The 20,876-nt window shown below is 30.2% G+C and overlaps 1 protein-coding gene across 1 annotated transcript in view; it reads left to right on the forward strand.

The window, feature by feature from the left end:
* The first annotated feature begins 638 nt into the window (after positions 1-638).
* Positions 639-20,876, forward strand: part of LOC136977524 (serine/threonine-protein kinase A-Raf-like) — a 118,255-nt gene continuing 98,017 nt past the window's right edge. The window contains 1 exon segment of the mRNA XM_067273018.1: positions 639-788. Within this exon segment, the coding sequence (XP_067129119.1) occupies positions 681-788 (108 nt within the window). The 5' untranslated portion in view covers positions 639-680.

The raw sequence follows: 20,876 nt of genomic DNA on the forward strand, positions 1-20,876 counted from the left end.
AAGCGTACTGTACGTTATACGAGGCACCACTGTACTCACAAGCTATTATATTCGTTTAATTATTATCGTTTCCCCCAAAATTACTGGGAACAAAAAGTTAACTTTGCTCAGTTTAAATGAAAAGCTAGTTACACTTATTCCAAAGTAAAAAAATTCCAAATTTCATTAAAACGAATCTAATTTATGTCAAAGCACTGTCTTCTGTTAGAAGATGGAATCCAGTGTGACACTTTTTGGTATTCCATACATCAGAGAATTTTATATAGAGCGGTTTACGCCGTGAATTCCTCAAAGATCTTTCTTACGTAAAAGTATTATTTGATATGAAATTACTCATAACAAAATGCATTATGCTATGCTACGAAGTAAATGAAATAAAGTATTATAATAATTTAGTATATACCATAAAAAAAAGACAATTCGTGTTACTGTCCATTTTTGCACGCGTTTCATACTCTCATCTGTATACGTTTCAATTAATTTTATTATATACTGATGTATACGATGAAATAAAAATTTATTGTAAGCTCATACGAAAAAGAAATGTTATATTAGCGTGTTATGATTTTTCTAAGACACACCAAACGACGATACGTCGTATAATATAGGTTATATGTTTCTGTAGATTGGCAACAGTGTTAAGTTGGTGACCCATTCTCTTTATCTTGGTGAAGATCAAGATGGCTGTCTCTTCTGAACGTTTGTGTAACGGATCTATGTCTGATATCGCCTTGATATCACCACAAAATCCGAGCGACAGTGAAGAATCATCGGGTTTGCAATACGAGGTAATGTCATTAAATGCTTGAAATGTTTAAATACTTAACATGCATTATCATATAATAAAAATATTTGCAAAATTATAAATAGGAGTTTAGTGCAGATGAATGCCTATGAAATGCATGATTATCGTATCGCGATGCTTATAAAAATGCCAGTAAATATTGATTTATAAGCGATTAGTCATTTGTTTAATTTAAAAAATAAAATTCACCAAAAGCAATAATGCACCGAATAGAACTGAAAAAACCAATGATTTTGATAGGAAATCACAATGAAATACACAGATTTATCATGATTATTTATTTGAATGGAAATATATTATTTAGTAAAGTAATTGCTGATTTTTTATACATGCAAGTTATTTTTTATTTTTTTTATTTTTTTTTTACAAAAGTATTTTCTAATATGATTATAAATATGCTCTATTACTTGTGACATTTAAAAATAATTATATTGTGCTTTATATTTATATTAGGAATTTAAAACATTATTTACATGTTTAATAAAGTTATTGTTAATCTGTAATGCGCTGTTAGAAATCATTAGAGATGTTTATCAAGTGAAAAACTTAGTGAAAATTTTTAAATAAACTATAAGACAAAATCATTGTAGTCTAATAAAATTCCAAATTAATTATGCATGTGTATATATATAAAAGATAAACATTATTTTGAGTTATAAATGTTATTTATAAAATAAAATATTCAATTGATAATGTGAAAATATTTACAATTTTTACATGTATTTAAAACTGAAATATGTAACTTGGCACCTTGATTTTTTGGTTAAAATAAGACTGCATTATTTGATTGATAAATGCAAAACTTTGAAAAATTATTGTTTAATTAATAATAATGCATTTCTAGAATCTATTTAATTTTGAATAATTTTAGAATATTTTGACAACAATTTTATAATTTTGCATTCAACAATTTTTAATATTTTAAATAATAATATAAAAATTTCAGTTTATTGACTCTTTTGAGATGTATTTTTAATGAAAATGTTAAGTTTTGGAGAAATGTTAAGTTATTTAAAATAAATTGGGTTTTTTTTTTTTTTAATCTCTTAAGATTAAGTAATTTGGTTTAATTTCAAAATTAAAAATTTATTATAATTATTCTTGTAATTTTAATAAATTAGTGCTTTACGCCTATAATAAGAATTTAAGTTTTTAAATTTCTTATTTATACAAAAGATTCATAACTTTTATTAATTAATAAAAGTTGTGAATTTTTGTATTATTTATTTATTATATCAGCAGTAATGCATTATACTTGAAAATATTCATTATTTTTATTAATAAAATTAAACTTTTGTAATATAATTATTTTAAAACATATTAGTGTTTAAAACTTTTAAAATAATTTTACATTGAATGGGAATCTATGGGAATTTTCTTTCAGATAAAGTTTTATTTACATTTACAGAACTTTTTAGGAATTTGACAATTATAATATTTATAATTGCATGTATCAGTGATTGCAACAATAACTAAAGCTGGTTGTCTTTCTGGAATTTGAACATTCCAGACTGGCTTAAAACATAAAACAAGCTTCTCATTTTGTTTCAAAATATTTTCAGTGTAAGGATATTCAGTTTTAAGTTTTTAAGTGTTAAACAAACAGTTTTAAGAAAACAGTAACTTAATAAAAAGTTAAAATTTATAAAGTTATTTATAAATCAAAGTACAAAGAATAATTTTTAAAACTTGTTGTGATTATTCGTATTATTAATTAAATTTGTGTTGAAGTTATCAATGGATTTATGAAGAAATTACATGATTTTTGTAAAACTGTTTGATAATTTATTATTTATTTGAAAATAATCTTTAATTAAAATTAACTAATAAACACAGAAATGAGTTCATCTCTATCAACATAAAAACAAATATATTTATCTTATTTTAAATAAATAAACAGATAACTCTCTTTTTTATGATTTCTCAACAATTATCGCATTTGGAAAATATGAAAAAATTATTCATCTGATTTAGCATTATAGTAATTTCTATATAAAGCATATAATAATTATTAGCCAGTAGATAGCAAATTGACATTAATTTAAACTTTTAGATTGGGATTGTATCATTGTAAAATAAACTTTTAAATAGATTAATATGTAACTTGTATCAATTTCTATAAATTTGTAAAACTAGAATCTGATTTAATTTTTTATAGTAAATGTATAAATGTATGGATAACCGTGCTCTAGATTTGAACTGTTTATAGTTTAGAATTGTTAATATAAGGTACAACAATGCGCATCAAATTGATTGGCTGAATGATCGAGGAAGTTAAAGGCTAATATCAATTGCTGTGGTAGAGCAAGCCCTCATCTCTGATTCCAACTCAATTTTCAAAGTTCTGACTCTGCCTACTGCATCTAAACAATAATTTAAAATATACTTTGATTATTAACCAGGGTTGTGGAGTTGGAGTTGGAGTGGTAAAAATTGGCTGACTATGACTTATAATAAATTTAAATTGTAATATAAATATATGTAAAAATGTTTTTATTTCACAGATGGTAATTTATTATTTATATCCTATATTGGATATAAATAATATATATAAATATATATAAATAAAGAAGTTGGAGTCAAGATACCATAATTGAAGGTGTCAGAGTTGAAGCATTTGTGTACTAACTTCACAGACCTGATGTTAGCCCAGAATGGCATTTCATCACTACTAAGTGAATCATCAGACATCCCTATCAAAATTGAAAGTGCTTATTTTCTTCCACAGAGTTTTTCGTTACCACTTCTTCAACTATACATTGACACACAATTTTTTCCATCTGTGGTTATAGTAAAGTATTCAAAAATATGATTTAACCGAGTCGTCTTAGCCATTTTGTATGAGTCATTTGACAATAAAAATATGGCTGAAAGAATTTATTTGAATATAAATTTCTGAAAAGTAAATCAACAGTAGCTTAATTAGTCCAATATAACTTCTTAAGCCTTTTAAATTTCCGGTACTCAATACGAACATTAACAACCAATTAACTAACGTTTTCGATCGCCTCCGCGATCTTCATCGGTTTTTTTTTCCCGACGGTTTTGAAATAGAATGCAAATAGAATTCTTTCAAAATTCAAACGATCGAACCTCTCCCGCGTGCAATAATTGCGAACGATCCAACATGCATTTAATCTCCATGATACCATCATAAAAATGACTCTGTCCATTTGTACAGGAATACTACACTACCCTGAGATGCTACCATTGCGGGTGCACTTCGGAGACATATCGCCACGCATATGATAAAACGTTGCCATCCTTGAAATTAATACATTTCCCCGATTTTGACGCCTTGTAAATCTCAAGGGTCTCCAAGGCCCTGATGCGGTCCGTGTCGAATGATGTTTTAATGAGGCTGGTTTTATCAAAATCTGCCTTTATATCGGGGTCGGTGGCGTTCGTCGACAGGGCGGTGGTGTGTCTTTTTTTGGCAACGTCATACTTGTGTTCCGAGATCCTTCTTTGAATGGATCCTCTTGGTAGATCCTTAGTAGATTCGTTGCCAAAAAAACACACACCACCGCTCTGTCGACGTACGCCACCGACCCCGATATAAAGGCAGATTTTGATAAAACCAGCCTCATTAAAACATCATTCGACACAGACCGCATCAGGGCCTTGGAGACCCTTGAGATTTACAAGGCGTCAAAATCGGGGAAATGTATTAATTTCAAGGATGGCAACGTTTTATCATATGTGTGGCGATATGTCTCCGAAGTGCACCCGCAATGGTAGCATCTCAGGGTAGTGTAGTATTCCTGTACAAATGGACAGAGTCATTTTTATGATGGTATCATGGAGATTAAATGCATGTTGGATCGTTCGCAATTATTGCATGCGGGAGAGGTTCGATCGTTTGAATTTTGAAAGAATTCTATTTGCATTCTATTTCAAAACCATAGGGGAAAAAAAAAAAACCTGATGAAGATCGCGGAGGCGATCGAAAACGTTAGTTAATTGGTTGTTAATGTTCGTATTGAGTACCGGAAATTTAAAAGGCTTAAGAAGTTATATTGGATATTAGATGTATCGGTATGAGGATTGTTTTCTAGCTTAATTAGTGATATGCAAAGAAAGATCATGAAGTAATGGAATTATCATAGATAATATCTTATGTTACAGGAGGTTATAATGCAAGATAGGAGGTTAGCATTATTGTTAGAAGCTTAATATAAAGAACATATATCCATTTTTACGGTCTCCAACTCCTCTAGCACAAATTTGCTTTTGATTGATTCCACAGCCTTGGATTTCAGATTATCATTTTGGGGACATGGGATAAAATTTTGACATGCAACTCAAAGAAGTATTACATGGGTAGTTTGTCTTGAATCAAATACTATATATACAAATACATGAAACTTCCCTCAACATTAAAATTAGCCAATGTGAATAGCTGCTGCCCTCTCATATGACAGCATGGAGTAGTGCATTGGTTTTTACCTTCTCAACATATTAATGTTAAACTTAATATATTAATCTTTGATGCATCTGTAGGTGAAAATTAATTGATGTAACCTAATGTCAAACATAGGAACTTTTTATCCACTAATTAACTACTCAAAGGGGCCTGAAATTTGTGCCTAATTAATGCTGTTTGTTACTTACTTTCCAAGACCATTGACACTTTCCAACATTATTGTTTGTCTGGTTTGATTGTTTTGACTCTACAGTACATTCTGTAAAAATTTTTGTGTACTTATTCCTGTGCAACAATATTTTTATACAATATTAATAAACTGTAAATATATGTTTATTTAATACAGTAATACAACAAAATAAACATGATACAGTATGCGATTTTTGTTCATTTATCTGTATAACATTTTTTTGGTCTTTTTATTTTGTTTCCCTGGAACTTTGTTTTGTAACATTTCATTTGCAGATTTTACCTTGCAATTAATAAAGTGCACATTTATATTCTGTTGAAAATGCTATTACACATTAGTTACAAACTTCTTCAGGCTTTCGAACACATACATATTGTAATAGTCATGTCCTAATATTTTGTTTCCCTCTATAATAATACTATTAAATTTTGATGTCAAAGCATCTCACAAGTGGTCCTAAAATTTCCTGTTAACTCATAGGCATTTTTATGGCACTTTATTTCTAGGAGAATATCTCCATGATCATTCAAAGGTTCTTGGTACTGCAAATGCACTCTTCACTATTCATAAGATCCTCTGCTAGCAGCACAAGCAACATCGCTCCTTGTATTTTGGTTAGGGTTTCTCATTTCCCAGTCTTTTGCTTGTCCCGGTATCCCAGGAAATCCCGGGATAGAATTAATTATTTCTAAAATATAAAAAATATCTTGAAATCGAATGATATAATTATTTTTCATTTTTAAAAGCAATTTAATATGTTCTGCAACTTCCAAAATATAATATTAATAATGCTGTGTGAAATGTATATTAAAATTACCTTTGAATTACATAGAAATTTTCACAAATAGAAAAAATTTATTAAAGTTTGTTGGAAACTGCTTACAAAAAAAAATGCCTTTGAATTGAGTTGAAAATTTAAACAAAAATGAACTTAGATCAAACTTCTAACTTAGAACGTAATTTTTGTTTTTTTAAATAAAACATAACACAAATATTATTGTACATTTTTATAAGATTTTGAAAACCAAAGATGGTCAATAGTCATATTGAAAACCAAAGATGGTCAATCACTCAATCTGGTTATTATTTTAATAATGAAAAGTCCTGCTACTGAAAATGCCCTTTTCAATTCAATGGATTTGGGTGGAATCGTCTTTAATGCATTTAAGAGAAGATAAATGTTACGTGTTTTTACACCCATAGCGTCGAAGATTTCTAGTTTGTTTTTGAGATGCGTTGCAGTACCTCTTTTGCTCTAAAGTATTCTTGATTTGTCTACCTCGGCTGCTTTAATAGCAGTATCAAACTTATAGCCTGATAATTCAGCAGTTCGTTTGGCTTTAGTAATCAGGTTTATGAAGAAAAACTTCATACTTGCAGACTTCGTACTCATTTCTATCCTTGCCCAATCTACATAACCTGACATAATGCAGTTATTGAAGTTACTGGGCATGGTTAAAATTAAGACAGCATTGGTGCAATTATTCCAAATATTACAGGTTCTGACAAGTAAAGAATTTTCAGAGTCCTGCCACAAATACATATTGATTATTGACATTCAGTGAGATGTCATAACAAGCAAAAATTTAAAAATGAATAAGCAGGCTTAAAATTAATAAATACAAATGTATTCTGACAGTTTATGAGTTAATTATACTTTCTATTTGCAAAATTTCCTCAACCTTAACACAACAAAAGAAGAAAGTGAACTTTTAAGAAATTTGTGGGATTTCCTGGGTTAAAAATAACAGCCAGGAACCCGAGATCCCGTTTGAGAAACCCTAAGTTTTTTTATCCAAGGATAAATCTTTAAACATTTCCGTGGACTCTTCTTTTTCTGTTGCTGGTGGTGAGTTTGAGTTCAAACACAGTGTAAACAACCTTTAAAGTCCAGTAATAAAAATTTTTCAATACAAAACTTTTGACAAACATTTTCAACCTTGACCAAGGTCTGTCTCAGGTCTTTAAATTAATGAAATTCCAAATTGAAATTTCACAGAACAAAATTTTTTATTAAAAAATTTTTGTTATTGGACTTCAAAGGTTATTTACAATATGTTTGTGATTTGTTCCAATATTAAGAAGGTAATTTTAATGAGTTTGAGTTTGAGTAATGTTTTTTTATGTTAAAATATATAATGCTTATTAATTTAACAAAATCATCATATTTCTAAAAACTAATGACTTAATGTTGTTTCTGGCTGGATCATTTAGCAAATAAGTGAACAAAATTAGTTCAGATTAAGCTGGCTAAGTTAGAGTGAATTAATGGAAAATTTTCCCATTTTTGAATATACATTTCATACATATTCTCTATCAGTTATATAAATGTGGATGCATCAGTGACATATCCACATTTATAGTAATATTACATTATATAACATCATCTTCCAACTAATTACTGGTGTTAATGAACACACTCGACAAACCTTTATGTTCAGTAACGTTTAAAATTCATGAAACGAACATTTTCGGCCTCACTCGAGGTCTGCTTCAGGTGATGATAACCCGAATAAAATGCCAACCAGCAATCCGCCTGAGTTCCTCAAATGATTTGGCGGGCAGCTTCCGGGAAACCAAAGTGTTTGGGTTCCAGGGGAAGTATGGTTGCAAAGCTGAAACTTAAAGAAATTGACGGAAGAGCACCACCAGGAGTGGAGCCTGCAGCTTAATTTGGCTCAACACAGGAAACTTACCCGGCCCAGACACTGGAGCTCTTTCTTGATTCAGTAGGTGGTGGTGCATGACCATTCTTAGTTGGTGGAGCGATTTGTCTGGTTAATTCCAATAACGAACGAGACTCTAGCCTACTAAATAGATGAGCAATTACTGGAGTTGCTCGATCTTCTTAGAGGGACAAGCGGCTTTTAGCCGCATGAGACAGAGCAATAACAGGTCTGTGATACCCTTAGATGTCCAGGGCCACATGCGCGCTACACTCAAGGAATTAGCGTGCGTTTACCCCTGTCCGGCAGGACTGGGTAACTTGATCAACCTCCTTCTTGATAGGGATAGGGATATTCAATTCAAAATTTTTGAATTGAAAAAAATCCACTAAAACATTTTTAGTGGATTTTTTTTATTCAAAAGGGTCTGTTGCATTACAAGTTTGATCCCAATGGTAGACCCATTAACAAGTTCCGCACGACATAGTAAGACAAAAAGTGCCTAATCTTTGGCAAGAAAAATGATCACTACCTTGACGAATTGTGCTTTCCTAGCAAATGCCCATTATTTCTGCAGCCTCCCAACTGCCAGACCTTGTCTTTGCCAAAATGAAAATTCTACCTTGTAGACTTTGTGGACGGACCAAGTGTATTAATATAATCAAACAACAAAAGTTGACACAAATGACTCTTTGAAGAGTCATTTGTACCAACTTTTGGTTCCAAGTGAAATTTATCTATAAGGGTCTGGATGATGATAGATTAAAGCCAAACTGTTAAGCAAGTTTTCTGATGCACTTAAATTCTTGCATCCTGTCCCAGATATCTTGACAATGAGTATAGACTCTTTTAATTATACTCCTAAACACTGCCAGTTTATAGTACAAAGGGTCATGGGAGATTCAGGAATGAAGAGTGGATTGTAGGGTTTTCTAACGTTACTGGTTTTAATTGCATCACTTCAAAAAGAAAGAATACCAGAATGTGTACCTCACAGTCACTTTCTTGTTCCAGGTTTAAGGTGAGGCCCTATGGGTTGATGATGTTGTTGCCAATAAATTCCCAGACGTCAGAGCATCTTTTCCAAATGATCAAGATGTCATTGATATATTTAGCATATAATGAGCAAGTATTTATTGTGACATTGTTACAATGCTGGGCTGCAATTTTTTAATTTATTTAATTTAAAATATATTCTCTTCACCTCAAATTGTATTTTTCCTTTAACAATAGAGTCATGTCAGTCATCTATCTAACACTTCAGGAAAAAATTTTTGGATTGAAATAACATGACTTCTAGTTTGAATTGGAATTTATTATATAGTTAATCAGGGCCTCCTGTCCTAATCTTTCCATATCTGGTCTCATGTTTCATCTCTCTAACTCTGTTCTCAAGATTAAGGAAAGACAGATGATGGACAGACAAATGGATGATAGTGGGAATTTATTGGTCTACATTTTTTTCAAATTGCAGCCCAAACAAATGTTAGACATAGCAGTGGTGTAGCTATGGTTCTCTGAGCCCGGTGCGGAGCCAGATTTGTGGGTCCCCCAAAAAAATTTTTTTGGCATGGGTGTCCTTTTTCTGTAATGGTAATCGGGAACTTCCAAACGAAAAGAAGTAATTTTTTCTATAAATTTTGGCTTTTGAATTTATTTATTCCGTTTAGACGTTCAATTTCTTTTGTTTGATGAATTATACGTTAGGTATTTTTTTGTTTTTTTTACGTAAATGGACTAAAATATTTTTGTGTAGTGGTTTATATGGTGTATAACTAGATTACAGTTGAGTTGCTGGTTTTCCTGTGTAATAGGGGGCCCAGCTCGAGCATCCAAATGCCAAATTTTGCTTCGTTCTGATTGCTGTGAAAAATTTTTCAGGTCTTTTTTCTTACAATTTTGGGGCCCCCATGAGCCCATCGCTTTCCAGGGGCCCGGTGCGGACCACACCTACCGCACCCCCCTAGTTACACCACTGAGACATAGGTAAAATCAGTGATTGTATGATGTTAAGACCATCTCACACAAGGTCCCAGAAAAGGGGACTGCCCATAGGGACACCTATTCTGGATGTAGTGGTGTCATCAAATACAAAGAAGGAAGAATGTGGTCACATATGCTAATTCTAATATTTGCAATAGCAGCCTAGAAGAGTGCTTGATGTTACAGAGGAGATAGTCCTGATATGACAAAAACATAATTCTAATCTTATAAAGAGATATAAGGCTTCAAAGACAAGTACTGTAATATACCTGTCTTCAAAAGTACAAGGTTTTTGAGCTTCCTAATGAGAGTTAATGGTTGCATAATGCTGTAGTGATAGATAGGAAGATGCTCATAATAAATTTGTTAAGAATGCATTCAATGTGGGTGGTAGGCAAACAACTTTTATCTACAACTGCTTTTAAGTTTCAGCCTGGTTTATGTACCTTCATAAAAGCAAATAACCTTGGTGTAGAAGGTGAGAGGATGATGCACTGTTCATGTTGAGCATATGTGCTGAGAATGCAATATAATCAATTGTGTTCTCAAAAAAGTAATCTAATTTATGCAATGTAATCTTGTAAAGCTAGATCGTAAGAGTTGATTTGTAAGTATTTAATTTTACTTTTATTTACAATATTTATTATTTCATTATTTGTCTACATATTTATTTGAAATTTTATTTTATTCTATATTTTTAATTTAAACCAACCAGCTAGCATTCTTTGTTCAGATAATTATATGTTACATTCTATATTTTCTAAGTTCAATTTTGTGTTATATCCAAAGATAGTCTTTAAAAATGACCAAAAATGTTTGTAATTAAATTATTTTTGCTGTTTTTAAAGATTTTGAATTTGCGTATTTGCAGTTTTTATTTTTACATAAAGGATTTTGTAAAATAATGCACCTTAGATTACAAAATTTACAAATTAAGTGAAACATTCACAGCATTGTTATAAATTTTTACAACTTTCACCAGCTTCTTTTGCAAACTGTTGCTAATTATACAAAACTGTAATCACTTCCAGCAACCACCTGATCATATATTGACTTATTACAAATGTATTCAATTCAAATATACACACACATGCATATTTGAAATGCAATTTACATAATCAGACATAATTTCTTAGTTGTGGTTAAACTCCTTTGAGTGCACTGTATATATATAATATACATACATAATGTAAAGTAAATTAATATGTACATGTAGAATTCTAAACTAAACAAATAAAATGCTTTACCTATCTCATGGGTTGAATTTGGAACAAACTTAAATTAAAGCATTGAAATATTTACTGTGAATATTAATAAGTATTTAACCAAGTGTCTAATTAGCTTATTGTTAACAAATGCCAATTAAATATGTTGAATAACAAGAAATAAAAATTTTCAATGGTTATTGGTCTCACATTTGATAATAAAACTAAAAAAAAAAAAACAAACTTTACAATAATAATTAAATTATGATTTTTAAGATATCTGACAAATTTTTTCTGTAAAAAACACTATTATTTTAAACTTAACATGTTTTTAATGTTTCTGATAATGAAAATTGAGATGCATTTTAAGTTTAAAATAATGTCATATCATATATAAGCTAATTTCTGTAATCTGTTTAGAAACTTTGAAAGAATTTATCAGAAATAAATGTAGATAGTATATCAAGTACTTTGAAATTGCTTGCTTAGTGTTATACAAGGTGGTTCTAAACTATGCAGACCAACTTTAGGAGTGGATTCCTGCCAGGACAAAGAACAAAAGTGATCCTATTAACTAACATATGTATGGAAATGTACTGGTGCTGAGATAGATGACATCATTAACAACATGAACTGCAAACACAGGATATAACATTGCACAACAGTATGGCATATATACAAAACATGAACAAAGCTGGAACTATTATCCTAACAAACTCAACACCATCTATGCATTTCTATCAATCAAATTTAAGAACACAAATATTTTTGGCTTATTTCATAAACCTGCATCAGGTTTATACACAGCTTCCAGTCTGATAACATTCAAAATTGGAATGTGACACATAAATGACATTATTTATAAAATTTTAAAATACTTAATGTAATCACTTTTCTGTATATGAATGTCATCAAGTCAGGTGGACATGATATTGGAATTATGCTTTATTCTCACAGCACCACACCATACACTTGCACATGAACCTCTTCAACAGACAATATGCTGCATACTTCCTCTGTCATTTCTATGATTGCTGTTAAGCAGATCTGTTGTTATGATACCAGTGGTGTCATCAATCTCTGGTGTATTTTTGAATATGTGTTAATAGGACCATTTTTGTTCTTGTCCTTTCAGGAATCTGCTACTGAAGTTTCTTCCCATAGTTTGGAACCATCCTATATAATGATAAAGAAATTAGAAATGTAATACAGTAGAGTTCTGGAAACTCAACTTTTGATAACCTGACATTCCATAAAACTTGTCATGATATCCAAAAACAAGAAATACATGTAATCTAATTTTTATCTCTATAATGTAACACTAGGATCAAATAAGTTATTATTTACTGGTGCCACTTGATAATAGCATCAATTCCACACGTTAACAAAGAATATAACCCCTTTTTTTCAACTTGCTGCTGCAAAATGCCACCATGCAAGTGTCACTAACTCAAAAGTAACCACTGAGTAGCCAATATTTTTTTTAAATTAAAATTTAATGGCAAATAGAAATAGTCACTACTGATGCATAGTTAATAAGTATATGAATTTGCACATATAATACCTTTATGAAAATACTGCTATTTAGACTACCATCATCACTGTAAACCTCTTCATTTTTGGCAACTTGTCACTTTCTCAGTCTACAGTAAGTCAAGTTCACAGGACTTTACAGGATTAAGATTGAGATCAAATATGTATATATAATAGTGAGGTTGAGGCCGAAGTTTTAAATGTGAAAATGTGTACGTCGGTCGTTCAGCACCGCTTTCCTGTAAGCCTAGAAGTTTGACAATGGCATTTGGAATGTCGAGCATGATTCCATTGACTTTCCAAACACCATTGTCAAACTTCTAGACTTACAGGAAAGCAGTGCTGAATGTCCGACATACACGTTTTCGCATTTAAAACTTTGGCTTCAACCTTGCTAATGCTTCCTCATCTTATCATTGGTTATAAATATGAATGTTTTAATAATCTTTTTAAAAAGTATGAAGCCACAACAACTGTTATATAAGATTGGCATACAGTATATAAGACTGCTATTATTGGGTTGTTTGGAAAGTAATTTTGTTTTTTCCATAGAAAAATAAGCACAATATTCTTATAATAAATAAATATTTTATTGAATTATATATTGACCATTTTGGTCAAATACCTGTTGTCATTGTTTCTGGTAGTAGCATGATTTCACATTCATAAAAGTTTTGATTTTTATGTACGAAAAACTGATCCAAGTGATTTTTGACATCCTCATTTAAAGTAAATGTTTTACTGTTTAAAAATTTTGTAAAGACTGGAACAAGTAATAATCCGAGGGTTCCAGATCTGGCAAATATGGTAGATGTGGTAATACATCCCATCCAAGCTGTAACAGTTTCTGATGAATTACCGAACTTGTGTGAAATTTGGCATTATCATGGTAAAACATTACACCTTTTTTGTTGATCAATTCTTACCTTTTCTGTTTGATGATACTACTCAATTTGTTTACTCGATGACAGTACACTTTTGAATCAATTGTTAAATTGTCTGGTGAAAGCTCAAAAAAAATATTTCCTTAAAATCCCACCAAAGAGAGAATCTCTCTTTAAGAACATGTGGAGCCCATATATTGAGCTTTGGAACAAAACCAATTAGTTTCAAGTAATCATAAACAGTTCAATTCAACACATTTAATCTCTTAGTGATTTCACATGTTATTTGGCAGTTTGCTTCAATCAGTACCTTTATTTTATTTTCATTGGCTTCATCTGGCCATCTAGAACGTGGTGCATCTTCAATATTGAAATTGCCAGAACGAAATTTTGTGAACCTGTTTTGGCACTGTCTTTCTCTCAACACATCTTCTCCATACATGTACCATAACTTTTTTCTTGCTTGAAAATGATGCTGTCAATTTTCCATATTTGATGGGACACCAAAAAAAAGCAATTGTATTGATTCTGTACAATTGCTTTTTTTTTTTTTTTTTTCGGTGTTAAAAAACAAAATTTTTTACAGATAAGCCTTAAATTGTCAGCTGTCAAAATATATAATGAAAATGTGGTTTAAAATGAAATTGGCTGGTAAAAATACGACTAATTCCTCTAATAATAAAAAAACGAAATTACTTTCCGAACAACCCAATAAAATATGTACTGTACTTTTCTCATTAACTTCAATTCTGTAAACTGTATGTGGAAAACAATACTGTAGAAGAATAATAATAATAATTTTGAAGTAAATTTTATATTTTTGTTGTCATTTAATTTTGTTGTAATTTTTAATAAAATATTTAGGATAAATAAATAATGTATAATAAAAAAGAATTTAATTATGCAGAAATTATAATTAGCTAAAAGATTAATGCTTATCTGATTTGGCAAGCAGTAGCTATACAAAGTATATACAGGCTCTCCTCACTTTACGACCTATCTGCTAAATGACCACTGGCACTTACGACTAATCAAGTTTCGACCTTCAATTCGGGGAATCCCCTTTCTCAGCTTGAGTGTCGGTCAGTGGCTAATGGTGACATGCGCACTAAGCATACTATAATAGGCTAATAGTGTACTATAATAGTCTTTTTATGAATAAATTTGAAGTTTGTTGCATAATTTTTATAATTTTACAACGATCCTATATTCCCGGTGCAAGCTCCTTGCTTATCGACAAATTCGCTTAACAACGTAGTCGTCGGAACGGAACTTGGTCGTAAAGTGAGGAGTACCTGTATAATTTTTTTATCATTTCAAAATGGCTTAGATTAAAACAATGCAAGACAGAACAAATTTATCATTATATTGGTGCTCATGCAATTTTATTTGAGTTTAGTACACTTTCACAAGAGCTTCACCTGTTGCTCTCAAAATATTTAATTGATATTTGATCTCCTGTCATTTTTGTAACATGATGTTAAAGATTTAAGTGTCTTCGATTCTTCTGTGTAATTCAATGGTATTAGTTTTATACAGTATACTAGGTCCTTTACATAACCTTACAGGTAAAAGGGGTGTCTAGCAATTTAGGGGGTGTGTCTAGCAATTTTGAAGGCCAATTTTTTGGTCTAGAGACATCTGGTCCAAAAGTCTTGAACAGCAAATCCCAATGAAATGAAGTGTCATCTTGCTGGAAGATTCCTTTTGTTTGAAGTATTGAGCTATGGAATAGCAAAGCATTCCATCATATTTTGGTAGGTGCATGCATTAATTGTTTTTTTCCAGAAAAAGGATTGAACCCATAATCCAATCAACATGCATCTCACATTGAACTTGGTGAATCATACTTATATCACTGAATTATGCAGAAGAATTGAACATGTGATTAGAACTAACCAGAAAAATATAAAATGTATGGCAGAAGATTGAATATCAATTAGATGTTTTCAGAATGAAGCTCATGTAGAGGAATACTGAATGTGAATAAAACTGCACGAGTCTCCATACAAGAATAAAAAAAAAAGATGTTTTTTTTTTCTATCTTGCATTGTTTTAAAGATAAGTCATTCCAAAATGGTAAGAATAAATTATGTACAGTACATCCTATAAATAATTCAATTAAAACATAATTGTTAGCATTGTCAGGAGATATTGTGGCCAATATCATGCTTCAGATGCCATTGTTTCAATGCATGCATTTGAGAGGTTGACTGATGTGATTGTAATAATGAACTGTCACAAATCCAAATTAAAGATGAACAGTGCCCTGCTCAATTCCATATTTGGTTTAATTTAGATTTTTGTTGTCTTAATTAGTTTGTTTAATTTTTATTTTTCATAAAATCTTAGTAGTTAAAATAAACTTTTTTTTATATCAGTATTTTCAATATTTGTTTGTTCAGAGGTATGTGTTATCTGTATCCAGTATCTGTTTGACAAATATTGCAAATAATTTTTGAGTAAAATATTTAGGATTTAATATTTTTAAGGACATAACATAAATTTTCACATAAATTAAGCTTAGTCTAGTACAGGGGTTCCCAATTATTTTCATGTATCAACTTTTAAGAAAAATTTTTTATTTCACCCCCTTTAAATAAATAAATATATATAATTATTTTTTAATAAATTTCTGATATTTGGAAAGTTTTGAAAATGATAGTGCAAATATTTTAAATGATTGTATTTACTAAATAGAGTGGGTGATTGGTTAATGAACATAATCCATTCCAAGACTTTGTTCACTATCTGAATTGTTCTTTAACTGATTATCGATTTACCATAGGTTTTTATGGGAATTTGATTAATTCGTTCTGGAGACCCCCAAAAATAAAAAGTATATGCTTTATTACTAAGTTTATTTATATGTGATGATAAAAATACATATATACACAGTCTTGCATTTTGTTAGTCATGTTTTTTCTGTTTGTAGGGTTAAAAAAATCTATCCAATGTCGTTTGCTTTTCTCTCTTCAAGATTTTTCAGAAGTAATTAATAGCATTGTAATTGTAGAGACCTATTAACCTAAGCCTAACCCTAAGCCTATTAACCTCAACCTGGTTTGGATGCCATTCTAAGACCGTCGTTCTGACATCTTCCCACTTCTTCAAAAGATCTTTAATAGCAGATTGGCATTAATCGTCTTTTTCAGAAGAAAACATATCTTGCCGAGTTTCTTGGTGTTCTTCATTTAAGAGTTCTTAGTGTTCTTCTGTCGTCAGATCAGTTTCAGGTTCCATTATGAGCTCTTCAATGTTCTTTATTTCTCGGATGTGATTTTTGTTACTCCTTAAGCTGTGTGAATCTTCTGTAGGCCGCAGTTCAATCTTATCTAAGATTGAACTGCAGCCTACAGTAGACCTGTTTAAGCCCAGCAACATCAGACATTTGCCCACTTTGCTATTATACTCTCAACTTTTGAAAATAAAAATCAATGCAAAACTTAACGAGTGCCTGACAACAGTTTTGTGAATACTATAAAAAAAATTCTTTCTGTCAGAAAAATAAAGGCTAGAATTACAAGGGAGAGTTTCAAAGTTCAGAGGAATACTATCTGATCAGTATATACTGGGTTGAGTGTCAATGTCAATGTCTCCCGCGCTCCGAAAAGTTTCGAATTGTTGCCTGAAGACAAGGGAAGACCAATCGGTATTCGTTATGTTACGTCACTTCTTGTATTTGTTATCCGAATATGTGTTTGTTGTCCAAACGAAAATCTTTTGCAAAAGTATTTGTTATCCAATTTGTTCATTAACCAAACTGTTCATTAACCAAACTGTTCATTAACCGATCACTTACTGTAATTAAACAATATTAAAATATTATATTTCATATGCATGTGCAGTATGTTTCTAATTTTCTCATCAACTCCAACTGGGGTTAATACCAATAATTGAGAAGCCTTAGTCTAGAACAGCCATACTCAATCTTTTTCTGTTCGTTATTTTCATCATGGTTTCTACTTCGGCCATGGAAATATGTGCTGCCAAATTTTATTGGTGAATGATACAGTGAAATGATAAGAGATTTGTTAAATTGCGTTTCTTTTCAATGGGGAAACAAATTCTTTTTCGGATTCAGTCATTGAAGGACATCCATCATTGCACACAAAAACCAATTTTTTAATATTAATTAGTATTATTTTTCACCAGAAAAGTACTAATGATATCAAGATAATCTGTGCCTCTGGTTTGATTCTTCATAGGAAAAAATTTTTAAAAATCTACATAAATTCTGTTTAGTACATTATCTAATAACAGAACATTGTGATGGTGCTGGAATCAAAAGCTAAGCTAAAATATTTACATTAATTATTATGCCTTTGTGTCCTCTATCATAATTTAAAATTTTTCTTGTATACTAGTACTTTTTTTATCAATTAACAGGACTTATACTAGAACTAAATAAAAAGTGTTATTTCTGATCTGTAAGACTAAATATCTGCATCCATAATTCTAGTTTAATATGTCCTGTTAATTAATAAAAAAAAAGTACTAGTGTACAAGATAAATTTTAGAATATTTGAAAAACTGTAAATAATTTAAGATGTGTCTAGAAATGTGTTTTTGCAATATCTTCAGTGTGTCTAATGCAAGTAAAATCAGAAAGATGCATTTTTTTAATTTGTTGATATTTGATTTTTATTGCTAAAGTTATCATATAATACATTGGAAGCATTGACGAAACATTTCTTCAACAACCCCTGCATCAGTATATGGTTTCAAATGTTTACCAAGTATGTAACAAATTTCATATGATGCTCTTGTCGTCATTGCATTTTGTGATAATGCCATTGGAATAACACGTTGCAGTGACTTAAAGTTAACATCTGATTAAAGACACACCAGGAGAAGCATCATTAAATGGTATAATGACAAACTACATTATATATTTTTTTAATATTACACTTTTGCAACAAATCAAACAAGTTGCTGAACTGTGTTTATTTGGCATAACAAAATATACTTCTTCCCTTGAAAAACTATTTTCTTTGGATATTTTTGTTTGTATTTTGAAGATACACTTATCATTGTAGATAATCAAATTATTTTTGACATACGACAATACAGATTAAAACAGTCACCAGCATCAGTTCATTTTAGCTGACACTTAATGTTAAGAAACAAAACTGCATGAATTGATGTTGTTACATAAATAAATCAAACAATAGGTCCAAGAGCACTGTACAATACATGTGCATACCAACTGGTCAAGTGTTGCCTGCATCTGAAGGTTTTAAAACTTTTATCAAATCACTAGAAGTTTAAAAAAGTACTTCATAAGTGTGAATGTTACAGGCTGCACCTTCGCTTGATGGGTCACAGGTTGAATATGGCTGGTTTAGAACAATTATAGTGAACCTATCTGTGGGTCAAATATTTGAGTAATTAAGAAAGTATTAAAAAAAATTCTTACAAATTTTACTGTATTTAACTTCTTAATCTAGATTGCAAAAATAACAATATATAACTAATAAATAACTATATAAGTGAAAAGAAAATAAATGTGATTATTGTTTATTTGATGATTATTTTTCAATCTGATGTTCATAATTTGTTGCTTTTAAGACTTTTCACATCTTTAGACTCTATTTTTCACACTACATATGCAAAGTTTTGAAATTTATCAAATATTTTTTATAATTAGAAAAAACTTAATACTTTCTAAACATTTAATGTAAATACCTTGAAATCATTGTGTAGGTCAATGTGTGATTCAAGGAGCATGGATTCACCACTGTTGATCTAGAAGCTTCATAAAATCTTGAAAATATTGAGAAAAATTTAAATATCTATGTAAATTAGTTTTAATTTATAAAATCGATTATTTAATTTTGTTTACAATTTTTTTCATAAAAAAATTAAACATTGAATATTAGGCAATATTACTTCTTCATAAAAAACTTATGCTTACCAATATTTTTAATGTTACAAAATTTTTCAGGTTTAATAATCTTTTAAGTTTGAAAACTTGAATTTCTTCAGAGCATGATCTATTTAATTTTTGCTGGAAAAAAAATAATTTGCAATCAGTATATAAACCATGCAGTGCTTACATGAAGAATAAATTAAATGGTCATTGTTTTGCAAATATTTGATACAGTAAATACAGATTGACAGTAAATTTTCAAATTTGTTTTAAAATTTATCAATTTTATTATTTTTTAAATAGAATATAAAGTTTACGTATGATTTAAAAGCCATAAAAGAATATTTCAACTTTGATTAATTGTTTATTGTGTAATATTGATCTATAATTTTTAATGTATTGATTTCTTAATGATGATGATCAGTTACGTTTTGTATTGTTTAAATATACGTTGAAGCATAAAGTTTGTTTAAGATATTTTGATATATTTGTTATAAAAGTGAAAACGCGAATTTGCAATTATAACAACACATGAAAATATTTAGGAGAAAGACGTGATCAATGACCTTGACTGTTGGTATTTGCTACTGCTGCTATTGCTTGTTCCTTATGTTGCATATTCGTTAACATAGGGTTGCAGTTTTTATGTTTATTACAGGTGGTTTTTTTGCCATCGAAATATTTTCCTGTTTAATATATTAGTTATATTTATTATAATTATGCATCAATAAAAAGAATTTAAAGTAAATTTACTATAAAAATATATACGAATGAATAAAATTTCATATATTGTTCATTTAAAATTATACACTGTTAAAATAGTTTAAAGAATTATCAAGTCTAGCTTGATGGCATAAATAGCATGTAAAAAATCGTGCCATATTTGCAGAATGTTTTCCAGTTAAGGAAGTAAACAAGCTCGTATACCATCTGTCCTTTTGTAAGGGCCGTTAGAGCAGGTGACATCGTGCGTCAACCACCTGCACGTGTTTAGCCAATTGCCCTTAAGTTGCTGCTTCAGACTCTCCTCCGGTCTGATGATTTGATGAATTTTAATGATCTGCTGCTTCAAATATTTCGAGTTGCATTTTTTTTTTCTTCGCACAAACTATTATAACATATAAATGTAGAGCTATAAATCACTTGAGATTATAGAAACTTAACATTTTTTAATGTAGTAAATTATTAAATTTTCTAAATATTTTATTGTTTTTTTACAGCTAAGTTAAAAAAAATAGAGACTCTAAATATATAATTAGGGCTGTCCGTAAATGATGTCCACACTGGAAGGGGGAGGGGGTTACGACAAGTC

The sequence above is a fragment of the Centruroides vittatus genome, unplaced genomic scaffold (assembly GCF_030686945.1).
Source record: "Centruroides vittatus isolate TY-2023 unplaced genomic scaffold, ASM3068694v2 contig_460, whole genome shotgun sequence".
Taxonomy (NCBI): Eukaryota; Metazoa; Arthropoda; class Arachnida; order Scorpiones; family Buthidae; genus Centruroides; species Centruroides vittatus.